At 36.6% G+C, this 19,828-nt stretch overlaps 3 protein-coding genes across 3 annotated transcripts; 2 read left to right on the top strand and 1 right to left on the bottom strand.

Moving 5' to 3' along the window:
* Positions 1–1,491: 1,491 nt before the first annotated feature.
* LOC103146426 (coiled-coil domain-containing protein 106-like) lies at positions 1,492–5,642 on the bottom strand. Its single transcript, XM_016677516.1, has 7 exons — positions 5,147–5,642; positions 4,134–4,295; positions 3,547–3,738; positions 3,313–3,465; positions 3,015–3,221; positions 2,578–2,738; positions 1,492–2,128 (listed from the first exon to the last, which is right to left on the bottom strand). Exons 1-7 carry the CDS (start codon positions 5,184–5,186, stop codon positions 1,973–1,975), a joined length of 1,071 nt encoding a protein of 356 aa, XP_016533002.1. The 5' UTR covers positions 5,187–5,642; the 3' UTR covers positions 1,492–1,972.
* A 253-nt stretch (positions 5,643–5,895) lies between these two features.
* tmem238a (transmembrane protein 238a) lies at positions 5,896–8,703 on the top strand. The gene is made up of 3 exons (XM_007564341.2): positions 5,896–6,143; positions 6,850–7,007; positions 7,950–8,703. Exons 2-3 carry the CDS (start codon positions 6,857–6,859, stop codon positions 8,135–8,137), a joined length of 339 nt encoding a protein of 112 aa, XP_007564403.1. The 5' UTR covers positions 5,896–6,143; positions 6,850–6,856; the 3' UTR covers positions 8,138–8,703.
* Positions 8,704–14,316: 5,613 nt separating this feature from the next.
* Positions 14,317–19,391, top strand: LOC103146423 (recoverin-like). The gene is made up of 4 exons (XM_007564339.2): positions 14,317–14,421; positions 16,408–16,986; positions 18,678–18,789; positions 19,181–19,391. Exons 2-4 carry the CDS (start codon positions 16,606–16,608, stop codon positions 19,264–19,266), a joined length of 579 nt encoding a protein of 192 aa, XP_007564401.1. The 5' UTR covers positions 14,317–14,421; positions 16,408–16,605; the 3' UTR covers positions 19,267–19,391.
* Positions 19,392–19,828: the final 437 nt, after the last annotated feature.

The following is a 19,828-nucleotide window of genomic DNA, read 5'->3' as shown; positions in this document are numbered from 1 at the left end:
TTTCTCCTTCTGATGGCTGGATTTTATTGTGATCAATGAAAAAAAGCCATTTATTGATTAGACTTTAAAAGCTTCAATAGGCTGCAGGCTACTGTGCTGCTGATGTCCTTTGTTTGTGGAAGCTGACGCTGTCCATGCTGCACCATGTTATATATGCACTTCCACAATGTGAAAATGTGATTTGACATTTTACATATTTACAATGTCCTGCTTTAAAATGGTTAGTTTGCAAGTTCACACAACACAAGGAGGACAGCTATGTGAAAGAACAACCAATTTTCAGATTCCTTGACAATTTTTATGCTTCAGGTGTGAAATTATGAAGTTGGTGTCTTTCATAGCTGTGCTAATGAAAACTTTGGGATATGCTTTATTATAAAAACGTCTGCAAAAATTGAAAAGCAACTGCCAACTTATCAAATCAGAAATATTTGATAAACTGGCAGAATTATCCATGGAAATGCAAGGTTTGTCCCAATTTTGTTTTATTAAAAACACAATTGGATAAAAAAAAAAAGAGAGAGAATAATTTTAAACTCATTAGTGACACTGACACCAACTTTGGTTATTGCAGCATAGATTGGTCTTAAAAATTTGCTGAGCTAATTTCCGTGAGTCAAAACCATCTGAACACATCTTCATTGAGAATATAATCTTGGAAACAAAACAAAACAAAGGAAAAAGATGTTTGACTTGTGATCATTATTTTAATAAAACAAAATGTAAAATAAAGGCAAAAAATGTTCAAATTAAGTACAGAACACAGTAGAAAAAAGAGAAAAAAATGTTAAAATTTCTCACTGTTCTTTTTTGAAATGCCATCAAAGAAACGTTCTGGCATCACTTCCCTGGACAGACTGAGGATTCATCAATATCATTCTATCACCACTGTTCATAGCTGCTTTTTTTCCAGTCTGCTGGAACATTTTTCCCCCTCTTTCTTTGTTCATTTTGATTTTACTTTTCTGATTGTAAATCCAATTTCCTGCTACAAAACTACATGTCCTATTCATTACAGAATTCCTTCTTTCATGGAAGTTCTGCAAAATTAGATTGTAAAATTCAGCATAAATAGTTTAGAGTATGCTTCATAGGGTTGATAGAGATTTAAACTGTGTTAAAATGCAATAAATTACAAATTGAGTTCAAATTTGTTATTTTATAAACAATATGTCTGCTGTGATTAATTTCAAGAGTCATTTTTGGCTCTCCTATTAAGCAGTACTCCTGTAATACACTAGAGGGCGCTGATGTTTCTCAGTTGCTTTAATTCTAAAAGCCAACCATTGTTTTTCTGTTTACTGACCGCTAGTAAAACAGATTCATATTATAATGTTCACCTTTATTCAGGGGGGCATTCAGACAAATGTCTGCTGTATGTAAAAATTGCCTGATATTTACCAATTTTTTAGCCTGACAAAAAAAGTGAAAAAATGTCAAACATAAAAACCGTCAACTTCTTTTAAATTAAGACAAGAAAACAAACAAATTATGCAATTGGACATTTATTTTTCAGTGTGCAAAAGGCTAAACCACAAAGTGAAAAAAAAAAAAGTTTGTCTAATAGAAATCAAAATTCCTGAGCTTGGTATGTAGACGTTGTGCAGTAACCATTGAGTAAAAAAATATTTTTCCCCTTACAAAACAAAATATATTCAGCGGCATTCTGTTACATTCTATTAAGTTAATACAAATTTTCAGTTGATGTACAAACAAAAACAATAATACAAGAACAAAACAGCTCAGACAGTGAAGATCACTGTGTCTTATGTTTAAATTACTGCAGGCAAAAAAGAAAAAAAGGATCCACTCAAAGTAAAATCTGCCCAACATGTGAAAAAGAAACAAAACTCATCACATGGATCTCTTATATTTAGACAAAATATTGTATACTGGCTGGCAGCACTTGACCTTTACATAACTTTATTTTTAAGGCAAAGAAGATTTAGATTTCCAACAGGACTTCACTTCCTCAGTTCCTGAACCTGTAGGAGATTGGGAGCAGCTTGTTGGTCTTCTTCATGCTCTGGACCTTAGCGTGCGTCTCCTCATCCATGGTCTTGTAGCATCGCCTGGCGTAATCCAGAAGCTTCTCCTTGGAGGCCTCAAACTCTCCTACATCAGTCACCTGCAGGAGAAAAACTTAATTCTTCACAAAAGTGGAAATCTAAGGCAGTTGTAGAAATTCAGCAGGAAAATTACCAAACCAGGACAATCGGTGTCCTAAATCAATGACCTGTTGAAAGCACAGAGTCCATGTGGCTTCAATGTTTGTATCTTGCACAAACATAATATTACAGTTTCTGAAGAGCTGAAGTACAACCCATAAAAACATTTTATTTCATGTGAATTGGTGGCGCTGTTATTCCTGAATTTGTCAATGTTATAGGTTATTTTCTTCATCAAATTTAAACAATATTAAAAGCTTTAAAACCGAAAAAAAAATTCCACTCAAATACTGAAAATGTAAAGCAGCCAAAATCCAAGAAAAAGCCTTCAGAGAGCCCAGAGAATTTTTGATTAATATAAAATATTTAGATCTGCCTGCTGCTCTAGTCATAAAAGTGACGTTAACACCTTTTCTGGGGCCACAAGCAGGAGCTCTGCGATCGGGGAGGTGGAGGCCATCGTGTTTCGGTCGACTCCGTGGATCTGGAAGGCTCTGGACATGCTCCTCACCCGCTGGTATGTGGACAGGATCTTCTTATAACGAATCAGAACCCCATCTGGGTCCTTAACTGGACAGCAGAGAGGTAGAAAGCAGGTGGAATGTGAGATAAATATCTAACAGTGGTTAGAATATATTACATGTGCATTTTTATAATGGGTCAAATAACTGAGTTAAAAAGGCAGGTATTGATTTTAGGAGTGAAACACAAATGAGGGCTAAGTTTGAAGAGCATTGAAAAAGTATAAACTACACCAACTTTTTTAAAGAATGGAGAGATTACTCATTAACTCGACATCAGTTTTATGTTTCTTTCTACTATCAGTTCTGTTTGATCTGTTTTTACCTCTTTGCCTCTCCCTCCCATGCGTGATCCTGAAGATCCTCCTCATCTTCATCTTCGGCTCTCCGCTGCCACGTCCTCGGCTCTTCTTCTTTGACCCGCTCTCCACAGGCGAGTCTGCATCATCCTCCATCTCTTCCTCCTCCTCTTCCTCAACAAACTCTTCCTCTGTGTAATATTTGTCTTCTTCAAGATGAAACTCCTGCTTGACTGCGAACACAAAAGTTGCAATACATAATAAAAATAGAAAATAAAGCGCCTTTCCTTGGACTTTACAACTGCTTTTTGTGATGTTCTTCACCGGGGACAGTGATGTTGCGGCGGATACGAGTTCCGGGGCCCTGGAGGCGTTTGAGGGCCATCCCCGACCTGGTGGTCATCGGGGAAGGAGGAGATGGAGAGCTGGCAGGCTGGACTTTCACAGTACGCTGGGGGTCTCCACACCAGTCTGCCACTGAATTCAAAAACAACTGTAACACAGAAAAATCAACTGAAACATATAACTTTTTTTTGTGTGTAAATCAGCCACCCTCACCGTCTGGACTCCTCATGCTGACGATGAAGCGGTCCAGCTGACAGCGCAGGAAGTTTCGCTCCTCTTCCAGCTCCTCGATGCGTTTCTGCAGCCAGGCATTCTTCTCCAGGGAGACGTAGAGGTGAGCCCGCAGGTTAGAAATCAGGATGAAAGGGCTGTACTGGGCGTGAAGAGATTCCTGCACCACTGGCTCTGATTTCAAAGCAGAGGAAATAAATATATAAACACAACGAGCAGGGGAACTACAGGGGACTGAAAAATGTATACTTGGTTTGGTGTCGTTATTTAACAGTACCAATTTATCATTTTAATCATAACAGACAAGAAGTCAGAGTTCCTGCACTTCAACAGAACTGGTCAGGTTTTATTGCTTTCTACAGAGCACTGATGTAGGGGAATCAATTTTGTTTTACTTCACACTTGTACACTAATTTGTGTATCACATAAAATCCATTGAAGTTTCTGGTTGTAACCTGGTAAATTGATAAATATTCTATACTTTTGTAAGGTTTCTACAGTTTGTTTTCAGAGTTGAAAGTTGTTTTTTTTCGATACATAATAAATGTAGTTCTCATAATGTGACTTACCTTCAATCATCTGCTGGCCGTGGTTCAGGTGGTAGGCAGCTGGGCGCTCCACACTCTCTTCGAAGGGAAACGAAACCTCATAGGCATTTAGATACAAACCTCCCGTTTGTCCACTTCCTCCCGCTCCTGATGAAGAAGACGAAGCCTGGGAGGCGTACCGCTCTGATGTATGGGAAAGTCACATTTGGCAAAATGGGTGAAATAATTTTTGGTTGGAGAAGTGGAAAAACACATCATTGGTAAAGTGGAAAAGATGAAATAAGTGCTTCAGGTGTTTGCTAAAACAAATCAGTGAAAATGTCACAAAATTTCCCTCATTTTTGTAGAATTTTGTTGAAACCAGCCAGATTTTCCTTTAAAATCATCTTATTAAATAGTCCTTCAGCTGTATAAATCCAGTTATCACTGTTTTATTAGCATGGTGGCCATCCTGGATTCTGGGGTTAGGGTCAGTGAGAAACTTTTATTTTCCTATTTGAATCTTTCTGTTAGTTTGTCTTTCTATGAGACACTGGAAAAGTCCAGGTCAGACTTCAACACTGTCTTAAACTCTTTGCTGGTTCTTCCCCTAAAATTGTACAAGTATTAAAACTGTAGCTCTTTTACTTTTCAAAGGACACAAATAAATCAAAATCTGAGATTCAATAAAACAGGCAGAGTCTCCAGGACCAGTAGTTCACATGGTTGGATAAAATCAGATTTGAATATAAATACACAGTTTACTATAGAAGTGTCGCAGCTTGAAAACTGTTAGCTGCTGTTTCTCTGCAGAATTGGAGAACTTATCACTAAGAGCGAGTTTAGGAGGACAAGACAAACGAAATCACGCGAGAGTAGCTGAAAAATAGTCAATTAAAACAGTTATTACATAGAAAACATGATTTATCACAATAAAGGAACCGTATTAGACAACGAAATGGATATTAACTGGCAAAGAGAGGTCAAAACCGTTCATAACAAAGGAGTCGGGAGATTTAAACGTTCGGGTGGATGCGTCCAAGAGTTGCTGTTACCTGGCGTGTTTGTTTCGTGTCTGCTGGTTGCGGGATTCATGACAGCTGAGCTTGACAGATAATGATGAAGTGACTCAGTAATAAGGCAGATGTCCGCAGTAACTTGTTGTAATTTATTTCCAGGCGTCTTGTTCGCGGTTATACTTCTGTAATACAGCCTGAAACGGTGTCACATCAGCCGCTTCGCCGCAGAGCGGAAACCCGACCTACAGCTGCAATTACCTGATTATACTCAGCCTCCACAGGTGGACCGCGCTCAGTTTGGATCAGCTCACACATGCGCAGAGCACTTTCCAGTTACATTACACACATAAAAAACCCTGCATGTTAAATAGATGAAGTTCCTTTTGCAACATTTTTCCAAAAATAAACTTCCGTCGAATTGTTGCAATTTTTAACCAAAAAATACCCATTTTATTAATTGCTTTATTACTGAAAGAATGATAATTACTGAACGAACTAAAAAAGAACATGTAGTGGATGTGCATGGCAGATAAAAAAAATCTGTGTACATCATAATACATAATCATCTGTGTACAAATATAGCAATATTATACAAAAGTTACAAGAAAACATTTGTTTTGATGGTTTTCTGATTTGTTTGGATTAAGAAAACAGTGTGCTTCTCTCTTTATTAAATAAATAAATTATTTGAAAAATGTCCCAAAATGGAGTTTGCAAGTTTAAAATTGAGCTCGAAAAAATGAAAGTCGTCTTTTTTAATTTAGTTAACTATGCAAAATGAGTTTTTGGCGACAATCCTTTGTATTTTAGCTTATGGTAAAGTTTGTGTAGCCTTTTCCAAATTTGAAAGGCCAAAATTCCGAGTTTATCAGTGAACGCGGCAAACCCACCCGAGGAAACGTCTCACCTGAGGGAGGGGCCCAGGTAGCAGAGACAATTGAAGCCAGTAAACACGGAAGTACAGAAACTGAAGAGAAAAGTTCAAACTAAACTCTGAGCGAGCCGTTTTCATCGGCACGAGTCGAAAGAACAAGTAAGGCAGTTTAAATATTTGTATTGAATTCATCCAGAGCGAGTTCACTTACTTGAACTTAAAAATCTCTGCTTTCTGTGATTTTTAAGATGTCAACGTGAGAAAAGTTGAATTCCTCTCACAAGTAACAGTCTTGTCTGAAAGACTGAAAATCTGAACTGTTATCTCAAATATGTTGCTATGGTACATTATCTACTCATGCTACAGTTAGCCATTTAATCAGCTATCCAGTGGGTATTATCTTATATTAACGCATTTAACAAAGTTTTTATATTACACATATGCACATGTCTTTACCAGTCGGGATGCATCAGCTTGTTCTCAGCGAGTCTTGGATAAATATTTGCATGACCGCAAATTATGAAATTAAAGAGGTTATAAAAGTGAGTAGGATAAAAATAATCTAAAAACTGTTTACATTCAGATTATGTATGTGACAGTTAAAGAGGATGTGAATACAGCTGATTTATTATGGGAGAAAATAACAATTACATCAGAATCTAGAAGGTAAAATAGTCTTAACAGAAGAAAGTAATTCCATCATACATCTCACCATTATACACATGATTACAACTATAGTGGGATATTTCCACTCAAAAAGAAATGTAAGTGTGATGGATTTAATGCGTTTTTGAAGCTCTAATTAGTTGTGATAATGTTAATATTTCTCTCTAATAAAATGTTACATCCTTTCCCTCTTTTGCAGCCTCACCATGGGTCTGTGTGATGACCTGTCTCGCTGTAAGATGGCGCTGATGTTTGCTGTGGTGATGGATCTCCTGGGAGGAGTTTCTCTGATGGTGGGAGTCTTTGCCACTTTGAAGTTAAATGGAGAAGAATATGGAGAAATCCTGGTTTATAGCGGTATTTATCTAAATTTGTTTTTATTTTAATGCTGACATGTTTTTGCTGAAGCTGATGTTGTCATACTATTTTATGGCAATTTAATGTAATCAAATTACCAAAAAACTATCAAGAAATTATTGGAAAAAGAGAACCTTAATAAACACAGAAAGCAGTTTCATTGTCATTGCATGTAAACAATTCATAAACAAAATAGGTAAACCAGTCTTAGATGATGAGGAAAACTGTGTCAGACTGAACCTTAGCTTAAAGTGCAGTCTGGCCTTAAGCTAAATTTACATTTGGGAAGATGAGGATCTGTCTAAAATGTTTGACAGTTGTAAATAATTTTCTCACTCTGCAGGATGAAAGACTTGAAATAGTTTGGAAATAACCTTATAACCCTTCCTAGTTTGATGGGCTGAACAATGGCTTTTCCAAGGCCAATGCTGATTATTTTTCTTTTTAACACAAGTGTGTTAAGATCCAGAGTAACAGCCTGACAAAACTCTTGCTTTTTTTTTTAATCAGTGGTCAGATCAGTTAATCAGATGCAATTGTTAAGCATCATTTGGCTGCTGCTGCCCCCTATAGTCATATGAATGTTGAACCTAAATTTTCCACATACTTGCTGTGTTTATGCTTTTTAACAGTATTTATTTAGGTTTTAAGTTTGATTATTTCTGGATTTGCAAAGCCCAACAATTGACATTGTAATTTCTTTTTACTGTGACTGCATGAGAACTGTGCTTTAAAATATATATATAGTCTGAATCTTTAGGATGTAATGTCTTTGGTACAAAACTAGGAAGTATTTTCCTCTGAACCCATTTTTTTTCTTGTTCCTTTTTTAGTTTGGAAGTTGTGCTAAAATCTGATCAAAAGCTCATTTTGCCAATTGACTTGTTGTGCTGTTAGGTATTTTAAAGACATAACACATGGTTCTGTACAACATTTGTGCAGGAGTCCTCTTCATAGTTGCGTCTCTGGCTGGATGGGTGCTGTGGTACAGCGGGAACATCGAGGGCCTGCCCCCCAAGAAGGAGGTCGGACATCACAACTCCACTGTGGACCGGCTCGCCCGCCGAGTCAGCCAGAAGTTCTTCTCCCATCGGAGAAGCAAATATTATTCAAAGTCCAGTCGTGTCTGACAGTATTTTCAGAAAAAGTTACTGAATCAAAACAAGTGTTACAGATATGTATTCATCATTTCAGCAAATGTACACCTTTACTTGCAAAGTATTTACTCAAATGTTTACTATTAACCAGTGTTTGTATTTTTTAGCTATCATTTTATAAAGTGGTATTTTAGTGTTAATTGCTTTTTTTTTTTTACAAAGTGCTGCCTATAGAGGGGTAGTTTCATTACATCTTCCTGGTTTGTCCTGTAGAGGGAAACATATACTACAAAAAGCAGCATTTGATCAGGATTAAAACCAGAGGCTCTTTGATGCGAGGTGAGTCAGTATGTGATCCCTGATCAATAACTCACTTCTGTTGTGAAAATGTAGGGAACTATGAAGAAATGGCTCTGGAACGTCAACTCTGTGTTGTTCTTCTGGTTCTTAAGAAATTATGGTCACCAAAACAAAAACATATTTCCAATAGCAGTCAAATTTATATCTTTAATGAGTGTCTTCATATGTAAGTTTGATACATTTTTTTCAGCAACCAAAATTATTCCAGGATTTGCAAATAAAAGGTTGGTGGAAATGTTTTTATCCTTTTCTGTGATTTTTTTTTTTTTTCAGTCAAAAAATATTCAATGAATTACAAACTGTCCTTAAAACATGTTGGAAAACACAGCATGACAAATGCATTAAGAGTACAACACATTTGTTTGTGTGGTGTAGTTGGGCAAAAAAATCAAAAATAAATTTTCACGTGAATGGACAATAAAGTCTAATTTAATTTCCAGAAAACTGAAAATGTTTCATCGTTAGGTTCTTCAACAGGACAGTGATCCAAACAAATGGCGACATCAACACAAGAAGGATTCTGTAGACACAACATGCTCTTTGTTCTGTAGCCGTCTCAGACATGAGACCTAGTCCAGATGTAAAGTCTTATTTCTTCGGTGTAATATTGATAGGCTGTGAAATGAATGAAAGAGAGATTGTGCAAAGAAGACCCCTGAATCTTTATCTTCTAATCTTGTGAAAGGTTATTCTATTTCTTGACATTTTGTTCTCATTGAATAAACTTGCTTAGTAATGGGGTTTTATCGGTTACATTTATGATTTATATTTCTTGTCTTCTTCTTGCTTGGATCCTAACTCCTCCTTAATCCTTCACCTCTGCTTCCACCTCAGACTGACACACCTTTGACCGGTTTCACATAAAATGTGGTGCAGGTTAAACACTTAAGCTTCTTGCACACTCCAAGTGCAAGCTGATTACCGTAGAAGATGGGAGTTTTTGACAAAATGTAGACTCTTACTAAAACTTAGTAAGCAAATGATACACCCCAAACATCTTTGAGACAACTGTGACAGCCTCTCTAGCTTAAGTTGTACATTGTTCATAAAAATGTTGGCCATATCTAGACCAGCAATTTGATTTATTTGTCAGCAATTGTGACAGGAGCTTTGAATTTAGGATGGCTTCCTATAGGAACCAGACTTTGCTATAAATAAAAACAGACCTGCAGCCATCCCTTATTTGCTCCACTGTGTCCTGGACCTGACCTGGTCATGTGACTCTAAGTGTTTCTAGATTAAACTTTCTTTTTCTGGAAATAGACACCTTGAGGTCTGGCCAAAGAGCTTTTAGAAAACTTTCAGCTCAACTTTATTCCAGTCACCAGGTTTCTACGGCTCTCTGCTTGGTGCCAAATCCTCCTTACGGTGCACTGCGTCACCACCTTTGCTTTTTGAGTCTCTCTGCTTCAACTTTAATCCGTGGCTTCTCTGAGTTAAAGGATTCCCTTTCTTGGAATTTAATCCAAACCAAGTTAAGGGTCAAAGGTCAGACTGTGGATTGTGTGAGGTAAAGGCTGGTCCACAAAGCCACACAACAAAAAAAACCTGCTTATCTTATAAATACAGATTCTTTACAGCGTGAGGCCTGTAGGGGGATCCTGACGGGAAGAGGAAGGATGATGGATACCGAGTGAGAAGCAACAACAAGGGAGCGAGTCAGAGGTACACCAGAGAAAATGGAGTATTAATAAGAAAAAGCAATACAATACCAAGAAGTATTGGTCACATTTAGGTTAATAACACAGCTTTATTCTTTATTATTACGTTATTTTCACACTACTGCAACTTTATCTCCTATTATTTTGACTTTATTCTAGTACAACTCATTCTTGTTATGAAATGACTTTATGGTGATACGACAACTTCATTCTTGAAATATTGTGAGTTTATTCTGATATTACTGTGACTTCATTCTCATAATTTATACTTTAATTCATATTTTTTCTTAGTCTTGCCCTGATACTCCATCATATCTTCGAACCAGTGAATATCCAGAAAACATACATAGAAATAGTTGCTTGGGTCTTCACCTTAACCTGAACTGGAGTCGCTTCGCTGATTCTCATCTCAAGAAAAGTCAGATTCCACCTGAGGAGATCTGTTGAAGTGCATGAGGCGCTACTGAAGCCATATTATTTTTTTGACTCTGCAGTGACGTCAGACATCTTTTATAGTGTTTTGTGTTGGAGCAGCAGCTTATCTACTGCTGAAAGGCAGCATTTAGATAAGCTCATTAGGAAGGCCAGCTCCGTCTAGGTCGGATGCCCCCCTCCACTGGGTGGAGGTGGTGGGAGGCAGAAGAACTCTGGATAAGATCATATCCAGACAATGTTCTCCTCTCCATGCATCAAGCTGTTGCTGAAGCTCATTCAGTGACAGGTCCACAAAGGAGAGTCGTCACAGATCCTTCCTCCAAGCAGCTCTTAGACTTTATAACCATCACTGCTCTCAACAAACTCAAAGTCATTGTTTGTAGTTTTTCCTCATTTCTAAAAAACATTATTCCTAATATTTGAGCATATCTCCTCTTTTACCACCATTTTACATCAACAATATTAAATTATTTTTAATGGCATTAAGGCCGGTTTACCTGAGAAATATATTTAATATTTTCCTTTCCTAAAAGTCATAACATAATTCGATGCTAACTTATACATAAATTGTCTGTTGGTAACTAAAAGATAATGATGGTGTTCTTCACGACCTTGTATTGATCGCAGATCATTTACTTTCCTTTGGAAATACAAAAAGGGTAAAAAAAAAGTTAAAAAAAAATGCAAAAATCAATTATTCTTTTGATGTATAATATCTGCTGATGAAAAATTAAAGGCATTCCTTGAAACAACAACCTCAGAAATGGGCAAAATAAAAAGTAACTATATGTCAATGTCAACAAATTGGTATGAAATGCATAACATTAAAAAAAATCTTATTATTTTGGTAAATATAAAGTTGTTATTTAAGTTTAACTGCATGTAGATGGACTGAGCACTAATAGGATGAAATAAAGTAACAAAACAAGATGGAAAACCTCCTATAAAACATTTACAAAGTCATTCTGTAAGATCCATTTGTTTTTAAATGACCACAAAGTTACTTTAGCTATTAATTTCTGCAGTGGCTCTACCATAATTGAATTATTTGACATAGGCCTGGTGAGATAGTTATGCAACTGCAGTCATATCAAAAACATTAAGTATTTATCTCCTCCACCTTTTGCCAGAACAAATAATGTACAGAGCAATGAACAAACCATTCCCTGGCTGGATGCAAACATGTTTTTTTTGTTTAGAAATATATTCCACACCAATATCTTTTGTTGTGGAAGTAAATTATGAAATGTAAAACATTTTGTCAAAGCAACATTACAACACGTTTGCATTTCTGTATGTACAGAGAAATTGTAGAATGGATGAATAGAGCTTAAGCAGAGTTCAAACATGACCCAGAGCAGAAAAAGTGGTACAAAAATATGGATAACAAATGAAGTGGGAAAGACAGAGAGAAAAAAAAGATTTGACCTGGTCAAAATATCCGAGTATAAAGATTTGTATTTATATAGATATTTCCTCGAATTAATATTTGAATATTTTCTCTTTATTTTGGCATTTTGTTAAACATAATGTCAGACAGTGAGAAAGAATTGTGTTTTATCCAGTGTATTTGAAAACCTAGTATCAGCTTATAATAAAGGAAATTGGTTGAAGGATTCCCTAACTCCACCCTCCCTCAAAAGGATTTGGACTGTTTTATGGGCTTTCTAATTATCTTTAATTGATTTTCCTTTGACAAGAGCCAATTTTATTTTACACATTTTTAGACCAGCACTGGTCCAGTTGAGCTAAGATGAAATATCTTTTCTACTTTTAACCATATCTGTGAAAAAGCATCATTGATAACAGAATGTCTGTCCAGTGGACAGACATACTTTGAGACTTTTTGGGAGGGAAGATTTGTGCAGACAAGCAGGTAGTAAATATCCTGCAGCGCTTTGACTTGCATTGAACTTCAGCTTAAAATAAGCCGGTTGACCGAACCACAATTACTCTGTAGGACTTAACAGCGGCAAAAATAAAGCAGAGTTGTTTCCAAAACTACTGTGAACCTTTGATCAGGTCAGGACTTAATGGCTTAAATCCGGTGGGTGGAGGGTGGCTCTGCTGCAGTCGGTACAGGATTTAAATGTGCTTAATTAACTAAGTGTTGACTGCTGAATCCTCCATCTGCTTTGCTGTAACTGCAGATCTGTACATAAGAAAACCCACACCTCGCTCTGAGCAGGTGTGAAGGCGGCTCGGAGAACACAAATTATCTCCGATCCGTTTAGGAACATTTTTCGTGTAGTTTCAATTTGACTGTCAAAAACACACATTTGTTTTATTAAATAAGGTTTTGTAGGTGCATATTATTATGAAATCTAACTGATACATTATGAAAAGTATTTCCTACACTCTGTGAAGATAAACTAAATTCTGTCACGTTTATTCAGAAATTTTAGGCAAGTCATGCAACATCCAACTGATCAGACCTGATGATGTCCTATTTGTGTAGTTTGAGCACTATGGTTATCTTTATTGGTTTTTAAACAAATCAATAACAATCTCTTTTCTATAGTAAACAACAACATAACTCATCGACTTTGGAATTCTGGCTCCACATTAGCACCATTAGCTCGCGAGGTCTCTTGGAAATCTACCAGATAGACTGGAGATTTAGAACCAATGTTACCTAAAGTGATATAGCAGCATTTCACACACAAATACACACATCAGTGATTTTCTGAAACACTGCTGCTACAAACCACAATAAGGTTATTTGGCTCAGGATTCTGCACATTATTTTATTTATTCAACATGGCTGACATCGTCAGAAGCTGACATAAAAAAATCCTGAGGTTGTGTACATGAGCCATAAAAAAAATCGATGTTCTTGACATTACAAATAAAAAAAAAACTAATTTATACAAAAAATTTGATGTTCTCTCATCATTATTAGCATCTATTTTACTTTTCAGGATTACAGGAGAGTTCTCCCCTGACCGCACATCGCTGATCCAGAGGTGGCCATGAATCTTTTGTTTGAAATAAATAAGTTAGTTGAGTTTTAAAACATAAGTTTTAAAACATAAGTTTTAAAACTCAACTAAGTTTAGGTCATAGTAATTGTTTCCATACTTAGTGATTGGTGTTAGACTTTAGTCGTTGTTCAAAGTTTGAGCCCTTTGTGGCAGGGATGTCCAAAGTGCGGCCCAGGGGCTGTTGGTGTGCCACGGGATGACTTCATACAGCTCCCTTCTTTCAATAAAATATTCCTTGTTTTGTTTGTAGTTGAGCATGTAGAAGTATTCACAGAATGTTTTTTTATTCAAAAATCAAGTTTTTGTGGCTGATTATGGCTTTCTGCCCTACAATTTCCACCAGCGTGGCAAAGATCCTGGACACCACTGACTCAAGAAAGTCTGTCAACTTCATCAGTTGTGGTTTTGCCACCAACAAAACCCTGAGTGAGGCATTTTTCCTGAGCCCACCAAAAGTTAAATAAAAATAAATCAAGTAAATTTCTTATTGTACTTGATTTGCATCTATGTCTTCAGTTTTGACTATGCAGCATTTCAACTTCATGTGTTTTATCTCAGGTTTATAAAAATGTTCCTCACTATTGTTATATGATTTGGGGAAAAAGCGTAAATTTAAAAAGAAAAAGACATTAACTAACTGGTGGTCTAGAAATCCAAAGCAGCTACTTGTGAGGTAGTCATTGTCAAATTTTACAACAAAGAAAGGAACATTAATTTTCCTGAAGCTGTCAAGAGTTCTGATGGATGTTAGTGTGGCTCCGCCTCTAAGGGGGAAGCCGGTCCAATTGACTTATCTCAGCAGGTGGAACCTGGTTTCCTCTGCTGATCACAGTCAGAGCATCACTGTTAGCGCCAAACCGCTCCACTGATCACACAGGTAGGACACAAACCGAACTGGAAGCTGTTTGTTCACATTGCTGTCGCTTTATGCTGCCATTGAATAAGTGTGATTTCTGCTTTATTCATTTTGTTCTGGACCTTCTGTGTGTTTATCTGAGGTACCTGAAACTGAGCTGGTGTGGAAGTAGATTCTTTAGCATGTGCTTACTGTGAGATTCTGGGATGATAACTGGGTTTGAAATGTCCTGATTGAGAAGATTAATTTGAAGAAATATTGACATTTACTTAATGAAAAAAAAATGATGGAGAGAAAATCTTGGAATAGTATTGTTTCCTTTGATGACACAGAATAATGAGACAATAATCACTTTTGTTTGACTGAGGAATTTCTAAAATGTTTAGTGTGACTTTGAAATCCCAGTAAGCTGAGTTGGACATGGACGCTACATTATGACACTGTGACATTGTTTTCAGGTATAGAACTATAGATGTTTGAAATTTTGAAGAATTTTGAAGAAAAACCTATTTAGTATACTTCTATTTATTCAAACGAATGTTTATGTTAATGTTATTATAGACTGTGCCACAATTCAGAAACAGCCAGTTTCAGATTTTGCTTAAAATATACAAAATACTTGTCAATGTGAATTAATTTTGTTCAACTAATTCAAGTCAATACATAACTGAAAACCCCCAACAAAAACCATTGTTAAGAAGGCATATTATATTTGTAATCAGTCAGTCCAAAATACCACTCTAAGAGGTGTTAGTGTAAGGACTTTTATCAAACCACTAACAGTTTGAACCATTTGATAACTTGAGAGCTCCTCACAGTGTTCAGAATCAAATTAGTAAAATTTTCCTAAACCCGGTGGAAATTCGGAGCTCTCCATTGACTAGTAGAAAAATGGCACGACCTTCCAGATCACAAAATCAAAAATTTAAACATCTGGAAGGAAGTCTGGAGGGTCATTATTCTGTTACCTGTCAAACGTCTCCATCCTTGCTTTTCTCCAGCAGTGGGTGAGAGGCAGGTTCACCCTGGACACATCGCCAGACAGATGTTTCCCTCCCACTTAGTTTACTGTGACTGAGCATCCTATGCAAATATAACTATTACATATTACATTCTTGAATACTGCAAAACATTATGATGCAAGTCTTTGAAGAACTAAAAAAAAAAAACAATCAAGTTTTAGATTTGCTCTCAAACCAGCATATGCTAAGCTAGGTCACCCCTACCACCAAAGTACCATAGAAATCAGTTTTCTCCCATTTATCATCTCTGCCCTGGTGTTTTTGCCTGTACAGCTTATAGTTTCAGCCTCCCTTACCTCTGCCGTGTCTCTCACAGCTTTACAGTTTATATCTGAGGTCACTTCAAGTTGTTTGTCACTCTGGATTACAGCAGCAATAGAGGATTACCAGTATCTAGAGATTTCAAGTCTCTTTCTGGTTGTTTTCTTTTTTTATTTGTTTCATTAAATTTCTTCCTCAGCCCATTTAATGACCATTTAGAAGAGTGATTTCTAAAACCTCCACACACTTTAGAATAATAGTAGTTTACAAATGTAGTTCAACACAACTTTATAATTGCAGAAATATGTCAGCAGGAAAGTGATTATACTTTACAATCATCCGGGCTAATTAGCAGTAAGTGATGAAATGTGTGTACAAAAGATGAAAATTACTAAATAATTATTTCAGCTGTTCATTTTTCTTATATATTTATGTTGTGTAGATATTAAAAGCTATCAGATGCATTTTATAGCTGTCCACATGGGACGCTATTGGGATAACATGAAACATGTTCAGCATTCACACCCACTCCTATCTCATCTCACAGCATTTTAATACTTTTTAACTTGATTTGATTCTAAACCCTGTCAGAGAACCCTCTTCATACTGAATGAAAAACAAGCATTTGAGATTTGACCTAAGATAAAACATGTCCTTGACACCTCTTACCGGATCTACTCGTAGGCCTAATGAGCTTACCAAGTGCCTTCTGCTCTTTTCACAGCATTTGCGTCTACGAGTTGTACACCAGGCAAACACCAGCATCAAGAACATTTTAGCTGTGTCTCATAAATAGTCTAACTTTTACTAATTCACAAAATAGAGTAGGAAAGTTCAGAGGCTGAAGTTGTGCTACAAGTGCCATTGAAAAACCAAGGGCCGGCAAGTTAAACCTATAAACAGATTTCCAACACCAGCAGTAATGGGTAACAGCAAGAGCGGAGCTGTGTCCAAGGAGATCCTTGAGGACCTTAAACTCAACACCAAGTTCTCAGAGACTGAGATTGTCCAGTGGTATGAGAACTTCAAAAAGCAGTGTCCATCGGGCCGCATCTCGAAAGACGAATTTCAGAATATCTACCGCAAGTTCTTCCCGGACAGCGATGCAAACACTTACGCCCAGCACGTCTTCCGCTCCTTCGACACCAATGACGACGGCACTCTGGACTTCAAGGAGTACATCATCGCCCTCCACATGACCGCAACGGGGAAGACCACGAGCAAACTTGAATGGGCGTTTTCGCTGTTTGATGTGGACAAGAACGGATACATCACCAAGGCAGAGGTCACAGAAATCTGCACAGTGAGTTTTGGATACGTAGCTGGAGAAAACTGTGTCATCAGCATAGAGTTTGACAATAGAATCGCCTATACATATTTTCAGGCTGTGAAACTGTAAATATTTTTACTATTATTATATTATTTTCCAATATTTTCAGAGCATAGCATAGCATAAACAACTGGAGTAGATCAATTGATAACTGGATAATGACTATCAGAAACATCTGCCTTACATTTTACATGTCAGTTTTTGACATGATTGGAAAGTTGCAGATCTTTATTGGTATTCCATGGCAGAGTCCATTCCTGACTGTGATCTGTATTGAAGGAGTTAGTTCACAAAGCCTGCAATTCTTCCCAGGTTTCTCACCATGACATTTCTTTTCTTAGAATAGAGCCACTGCGTTGATGTAGATTTATACACACAAGCAAGTACTGACCGGTTTCCAATGATTTTGACTTTCTAAGCTCAGCAATTTGATTCTTAATGGCAGATTTTAATCATTGGATGGACCGACATTTTTGGACATCAATCTGCAATGTAACTTGTCAAAAATGTATATTTTGTTAAATTTCCCAACCTGCTTTTGTTAAAGTAATTATTGTTTTGTGACCACATTGTGAACTTGTTTCTTGTCCATGTCTGGTCTGAAGTCAGTTCCCTAATTTATTTTTAGCCAAAAGGTCAGGCCCTTCCAGTGGTTAGGTAACATATTTTCAGGATTAGACTTTCATTCACGGTGATAAACAGTTTAAGCTTATGCTGGAGTCAGAAGACAGCTTAGTGACACTGACTGCATGGATGCACTTTTCAGGATAAATTTACAACAGCAATAAAGCAGCTAATATAAAAAACGCCAAAATATTGAAAGTAATTGCTGAGAAGGCACAATTTTTCTTTTATTTTAAATTTTGATAAAGTGATATTGCAATTAGATAATGTAAAAAGATGGAGGGAAGAGTTTGTCCTGTAGTGGGTTTCTGATCTGTCTTAGTCGTTGTGTCTTTGGACAAAGTACTTCACTCACCTTGTTTGCTATTTGTGGTGCAGGGGCCTGGTGGTGGTCAGGGGGCCCGGTGGTACCGGTACATGGTAGCCTCACTTCTGTCAGACTGACCATGTACCTTCCATTATCAATGTGCGACAGTGCGAATGAATGGATGCTATAAAGCAGCCCTTGAGACTTTGTGACTTCAATCATTCTGAACATTCAAACATTAGAAAAAAACTCTATGTAGGGAAGTTATGTCCTATTTAATTTATCCAAAATGGTGACAAAAACAAGACACGCAAGAATTGAAATAAAAGTTCATGTAATATGTCCTTTTGAGGATAAAACAATTTCATTAAAACAAATACTTCTATATTTTCTTGAAATCTATGAATGTAGTTTCATATGAATATACTCTCAGCCAACTACATAAGATTGTCCACTTTTCATGTAAGCATGTTTTGTTGCCAAATATAAATGTGAAAGATAAGAGAAAATATAATTAGATAAAACCAGAGGTGCTCAGCAAAAACATGGCTTTATGGAAGGATGTTACTTTTGTTGTAAATAAATGTAGATGCTTACTTCATTCTTTGTTGCATTGGGTACATTCAATTACAGAGAAATGAGTTGAGACTGGAGACAACGTTGTATGAAACTCCACAGAAGAACTCGTTATTTTGACTTGAACAATTTATTTACTCTCCTTCCTCTCTTACAGTCAATTTTCAAGCTGATACCGTCAGATGAAGTGGGCGATCTACCTGACGATGAAAACACACCTGAAAAGAGGGCAGACAAACTCTGGAAAGTCTTCGATAAGGGTGACAATGGTAAGAGGAAGTGGTATTGATAGCAGTAAATAGAAAATGTAGTAAAATGTCTCAAGAGCAAAAGTAGTGAATAAGTTTTTGCTTCAAATCTTTTTTTTTTTGTTTTTTTTTTTTTTTGTTCTTTTTCAATTGTCTATAAGTGGAGCCAGGAATTTCTTTGCTTTTAATTAAGGTCACGAATGCAAAATGATTTTTAAAACTGCTGACATTTCAAATTGTTTTCAATATCTGTGAAATCTCTGTTCCAGTTTGACCAGAACAATTTTACTCACTGTCATTTTAAATCTTTTATTTCTTAGGAAATACATTTAGACTCTGTATTATTAAATGTATAAGTATGCATTTATCATGGTGTAACTTTATGTTTTGCTATTTATTTTGTTTTCTCTAGACCGAGTTGCAGAGGGAGAGTTCATCAAAGGATTGTTGGAAAATGAAGACGCCCTCCGTTTGATTCAGTATGAGCCTTTAAAATAACTTTTTTATCTGACTGATCCATTTCCCTCTGGTCCTAGTCTTTCTGTAAATGCAGTGACACCTGACGGTATCCTCACACAATGTGAACACATGACTGTACATAATGCCCCTTGAAAAATGCTGAAGTGTAACCCCCTGCTTGGTTTTGTTGCCTGTCTCCGTGTGCTGTCCACGTTGTTTGTAGTTTGAAATATGAAGGATACAATAAAACCTGGGAAAAAGTGAAGTAGTGCAAACAGATTACTGTAAAAATCAGTATGTAATATGCTTTACAAGTATCTGTAAACTGCTGTCTGTCGGTTCTGCTGCTTAGTGGACAGAAACCTTTCTGGACCCATCTGACACTTAAACACATACATTTATATATGATGAATTTCTGATGCAGCCAGTGTTTAGTGCAAATAAAAAGGGATATAATGAAGGTTTGTTTTGCTATGAAGATGTATTCAATTCAGTAGTTAATTATAATAATTATTATCGTTTATGAACCCTGACCGACATACAATATTGCTTCATTACTTTAGCTTAATTAGTCTTTTACCATTTTTATCTTAACCCCGGG

The sequence above is a fragment of the Poecilia formosa genome, unplaced genomic scaffold, assembly GCF_000485575.1.
Source record: "Poecilia formosa unplaced genomic scaffold, Poecilia_formosa-5.1.2 Scaffold158, whole genome shotgun sequence".
In the NCBI taxonomy this organism is placed as follows: Eukaryota; Metazoa; Chordata; class Actinopteri; order Cyprinodontiformes; family Poeciliidae; genus Poecilia; species Poecilia formosa.
Note: the sequence above shows the minus strand (reverse complement) of the source record. Positions and strands in the feature narration are given on the sequence as shown.